The sequence below is a fragment of the Plasmodium sp. gorilla clade G2 genome, assembly GCF_900097015.1.
Source record: "Plasmodium sp. gorilla clade G2 genome assembly, chromosome: 14".
Classification (NCBI taxonomy): Eukaryota; Apicomplexa; class Aconoidasida; order Haemosporida; family Plasmodiidae; genus Plasmodium; species Plasmodium adleri (nom. inval.).
The window spans coordinates 39,001-45,000 of NC_041706.1; the positions used below are offsets into that span (position 1 = coordinate 39,001).

General features: G+C 15.6%; 2 protein-coding genes across 2 annotated transcripts in view; one reads left to right on the forward strand and one right to left on the reverse strand.

Moving 5' to 3' along the window:
* Positions 1–279: 279 nt before the first annotated feature.
* Positions 280–1,065, reverse strand: PADL01_1401200 (Plasmodium exported protein, unknown function; the record flags this gene model as incomplete). Its single annotated transcript, XM_028684280.1, has 1 exon — positions 280–1,065. The coding sequence occupies one exon, from the start codon at positions 1,063–1,065 to the stop codon at positions 280–282; it is 786 nt and encodes a 261-aa protein (XP_028540374.1).
* Positions 1,066–5,136: 4,071 nt separating this feature from the next.
* The window catches only part of PADL01_1401300 (choline kinase), a gene marked incomplete at both ends in the record, with an annotated part of 1,323 nt that continues 459 nt past the window's right edge, over positions 5,137–6,000 (forward strand). The window contains one exon of the mRNA XM_028684282.1: positions 5,137–6,000. This exon is cut by the window's right edge and continues 459 nt beyond it. Within this exon, the coding sequence (XP_028540375.1) occupies positions 5,137–6,000 (864 nt within the window).

Consider the following 6,000-nt stretch of genomic DNA (forward strand, 5'->3'; position numbering starts at 1 on the left):
GCTTCTTTGCATAATTATATATGTATATATATATATATATATATATATATATTATATAAAAAATTTTGCTTATGAATAATGTGAAAAAATTGGGTGATTCTTATTAATATCTTTTTTATGTATTAATAATTCATCAAAAAAATATAAAGATCTTAAATTCATTTCTATCATGAATACACAAAACTGTCAAGATATATCAACATATTATAACTAATATATATACATATATATTAATATTAATATTAATATAGTTTATATATATATATATATATATATATTTTATTTTCTATACATATGAGATGGTAAATTTGCATGATGTAGAATTATATGATAAATTCTTTGTTTTATACGTTTAATCATTTTTTCTATTATTTCTTTTTTAATATATATACCCTCGGAATTAAATCTTAAACTTATTGCTAAACGTATATCATTCGTATTACTTAAAAATTCATTCCTTTTTTGTTCATCTCTTTGTCTTAACACACAATCTAAAAGATCCATAGATATATCAAGTTCAGTTTTATAAGAAATATACATTGCATTAACACTTACATGTGTTAAAGGAAAATTAGAAATAACTTCTTCCATCTGATTTAATAAATTATCACCCATATTATTTATTCCATTGAATGAATAATATAATCTATATAATCTAAGATGTGAAAGTATTTTGTTTTTTACAAAATCTTTCAAAAATATTATATGCTTCCCATCATCAATACTTTGTTGAATATCATTTATCAAATCATCAAGTATTCTTCTTTCAAATATTATTATATTTCTTAATTGTTGTAATTCATCTAGGGTTAAAGAAGCATCAAATATACGTTTCCTTGTATTTCTTAAATTTTGTGGGTTCTGTAAATTTTGTATATTATGTGGACATTCCCTTTCAGCTAATTCTCGTCTTTCCTTTTTATAAAATTTATTATTAGTAGTTTTATTTATTAAATACATGTTACACTCTACATCTTTTTCATAATCTATATTTAATAAGGTTTTTAAAAAATTATGAAGACATATATAAAATATTATAATATGATATATTTTTATGACATACATCTTTATATAACAAAAATAAAAATATATATATATATATATATATATATATATATAAAATATAAATCTAAGAACGTCTAACTCTTATGATTATCATAAAAACAAAACAAAAAAATGAGGGGGGGGAGGGGTTATACAAATAAATCTATAGCAATTAATTATTTTATTTTATTAATAATGAAAAAAATATAAAACATTTAAAAAATATATAATTTAATATGTTTTAAAAATGAATAAATAAATATATATATATATATATATATATATATATTTTATATATATATAATGCCATTACAACAACATGCAAAAAAAAAATAAAATAAAATATTATAACACCATTAAATATAATCACCAGATTATTATAACTTCGTAAATAATAGAAAAAAAAAAAAAAAAAAAAAAAAAAATCCAAATTGTTATATAAGTAATAATTCAAGATATTAATAAAAATACCACTGTCAAAAAAATTTATATCCTTTTAATTTTTTTCATTCACCAAAAAACAAAAAAAATTATTTCTAGTCCACTAAGGATATACTTATATATATTTCTATATATTATTCATATTATTTTTAAAAAAAAAATATATGGGTGCTTTTTTTTTTTTTTTTTTTTTTAAGGTTTTAACCTTTATACTTTAAAAAGAAACCACATTTTATAAGGTATATAAAACGTTAGAATAATAATAATAATAAATTACCGATGTATAATATAAATATCACATAACCTTGATATTTATTTTTAAAAACAAGTACAATATTATTTTTATAATTATTATATATATAAAACCGAATTATAAATTTAATTTAAATATATATAATATATATGTATATTTTGGTTGTGAGAAAAATTTAACCCTTTTATATTGTAACATCTAATTTATATTATATATATATATAATAAAAGTCAATATATAAATAAAATACACTATTATTTTTTATATTCAAAAATCGTTCCTTTCAACATTTTTAATTTTATCACTGGATTATTCTAAAAATACATTTTTATTTTACATATATAATTAAGACAATATGTAAAACTTGAACCAAAATAACAATAAGAGGAAAAAAAAAAAAAAAAAAAAACGAAAAATTCTGATATTTTATTTATATAATAAATATTATTATATTATTATATTATTACATAGAATAAATAACTGACATTCTAAAAAATATAAATATATATATAATATATATAATAAAAATTAATATATCTCATACATTTTTATAACATATCATTTAAATAAAATAATTATTCCCTTTTTTTTTTCTTTTTTCTTTTTTTTTTTTTTTTTTTTGGTTTCTTCTTTTTACTTATTAAACATATATATAATATTATAATATTCCTACAATTAAAAATATTCATTTTTTTTTTTTTTTTTTTTTTTTGTTTTGAAGTATATTATATTTAAGAATAAACGAAATTTCCTGTACATTTTTTTTTTGATAAATAACAAGATATTTGTACAATGATAATTTTTATTTTTAATATATTTAAAATTAAAAAAAATAACAGAGTAAAATATGGAAAATTAAAATAAAAATATAAAAAACGGTAAAAAGACTAATTCTTATATTATATATAAATATATATAATATATGTATAATATTATATATATATATATATATAATTACTTCATATTGTCATTGTGGTGCACTTTTTTTTTTTTTTTTTTTTTTCCCTGTAAATTAATATATTTTATTACTTATATAAATATACAATTTTTCTTGTATATTATATATATAAAAATATAATATATATAATATATATATATATTTAACAATTTATTATATAATATAAATTTAATTTAAAATACTATATAAAATTATAAATACATACACATGTAAATGTTAAAGCACAGAAAAACTAATATATTATAACTTCTCTTTGTTTAATATATATATAAATATAAACACTATATTTTTTTTTAAATAACACATTAAAAAAAAAAAAAAAAAAAAAAAAAACACATAAAAAATATATATATTTACATATGTAATATTTTACATATATATATATATATAATATATATATATTTTTAATATATTATAAAAAATATAATGAATAAAACTTTATGAATATATAATTATATATATAAATTGTTTTTCATATTATGAAAAATTAAAAAGTTTATTTATTTTTTGTTTTTTCAAATATTATGTAAAAGTAATATATAAAGGAAAAATAAAATAATCATATTTTCCTTAATAATGAATTTCTTTTTTTTTTTTTATAGTATTTATTGATTCATATATATATATATAATATTTTATTTATATATATTTATATATTATAAATATAATAGTAGTATATTTAAAAATATAAATATATATTATTTATGTATATTAATTTTTTTTTTTTTTTTTTTTTTTTTGGTTATTATCATTTATATTATTTATATAAATTTTTTTATCAAAAAAGACTTTCTTTTTTTCATTAATTCCATTAAATACCCACATAATTTTCTTCATTTTTTTTCTTATTTTTTTATATTCAATTTATATATAGTTATACAATAATCAAACATGTTAAATAATTTTTATTTATATATTATTACACATATATATAATAATATATATTACATAATTATTTATGTTTATAAAAATATATGTTGAATATATAAACTTAAGAAATACAATTCTTTTTGCATTATATATATTATATATATAGAGAAAAGTTCTTTATTATTATTATTATATATATATAATATATATTTATATATTTGTATATAATAATTTAATATTAAAAACTGAACCCTCAAATCACATACATATATATACACGTGTGTGTTATATATATATATATATATATATTATATATGCTTGCATTTATTTATTTATTTATTTATATTTATTAATTTTTTATGTATTAAAATATATCAGAAAAAAAATAAATTAAAATAAAATAACAAAATAGATGATACAAAGTAATAAATGTTTTGTTTTATAGATGAAGTATTTCATCCTTATTTAAAATATATATATATTTATATATGTATATATTTTTTATTTTCTTATATTTCTTTTTTTTTTTTTTTTTTTTTTTTTTTTTGATAACACATTTTTACATTTAAAGGGGAAACCATAAAACAATTTATTATTAACTGTAATAACAAGTAATTTAGGAATTTATAATATTGTTTCTTTTTTTCTTTTTTTTTAGAAGATTTAAAAAAATAGAAGAATAATATTTAAACACAAAAGGAAATTATCACGTCAAAAAAAAAAAAAAAAAAAAAAAAAAAAGAAATAAGAAATAAGAAATAAGAAATAAGAAATAAGAAAAATTAATAATTTTTGTGTAATACACATTATTGTAAACCTGTATACGCACAAATATATATACACACATACATATATATATATATATATACATACACATGATATGTATGTATGTATGTATTTATGTATCACTTAAATTTTGAGTTTATTATCATAGAAATTTATATGAATAAATTATTATATAATTTTTTTCATTCATACATATATATTTTTATATATATATATATTTAAAATTATTATTTTTATTTTAATAATTTTTTGGAATTTAATATTTGTATTTATATTATCATTATATATTTTAATTTTAACAACTAATATTTTTTTCGCATTATATAAAATAAGAAATATATATATTTATGTATATAATATAGTATGGATATTAGTGGATACTAAATCCTATAAATTTTCCATATGATCAATATATTTCTACATAAATAAAAATATATTTATATATATATATATATATATATATATATATATATATATATTTATATTTATTTGTTTTACTTATTTATTCATTTATTTATTCATTTAATTGTTTATTATTTTATTTTTTTTTATGTTAATAATATAACTCCTTTTGTTTAATACAACAAAACACATAGAAAACATAACGACACACATATATATATATATATATATATATATATTTATAATTTTATATATATATATATGTAAAATTGGTATATAGACCTTAACAGAACAGTAAAAATAAAATATATATAAATACATATATATATATATATATATATATACATAAATATATATTTTCACATTTCACATTTTTAACAAAATGGAAAGCAAAATTTGTGACCCCATTGGGCTCGATAAAAATAAGTTTCGAAAAGTAGAAGAGGAAAATGAAGAAAGTAATAAAAATATAGAAAATGGACAAATGACATATAATGACGATTTAGAAATGTTTACAACTATACAACTAAATCAAGAAATAGATATACGTAAGAACCCGTTTCCATTACATATGATAAATCAAAAGAATGATATACCTTTATGTGCTCAAGAATTTTCCAAATTAACAGATCCTTTATATATAAAAAAAATATGTCTTGAAAAAGTTCATGACTGGTCTAGGTGTAATGAAGATGATGTATGTGTAAATCAAATATTAAGTGGATTAACAAATCAACTTTTTGAAGTTAGTATTAAAGAAGATACAGCTCTTGAATATAGAATTACAAGAAGACATGTTTTATTTAGAATATATGGTAAAGATGTAGATGAATTATATAATCCTTTAAGTGAATTTGAAGTCTATAAAACTATGAGTAAATATAAAATAGCACCTTTATTATTAAATACATTTGATGGAGGACGTATAGAAGAATGGTTATATGGAGATCCTCTAAGTATAGACGATCTAAAAAATAAATCTATATTAGTTGGTATAGCAAATGTTTTAGGCAAATTTCATACACTCAGTCGTAAAAGACATCTACCAGAACACTGGGATAAAACTCCATGCGTATTCAAAATGATGGATAGATGGAGATTAGCTGTATCAAATTATAAAAATCTTGATACACTTACCATAGATATTAATAAATATATACAAGAATCCCATAAATTCTTAAAATTTATTAAAATATATACACAAATAGAAAATATAGCAAATGATATCGTTTTCTGTCATAATGAT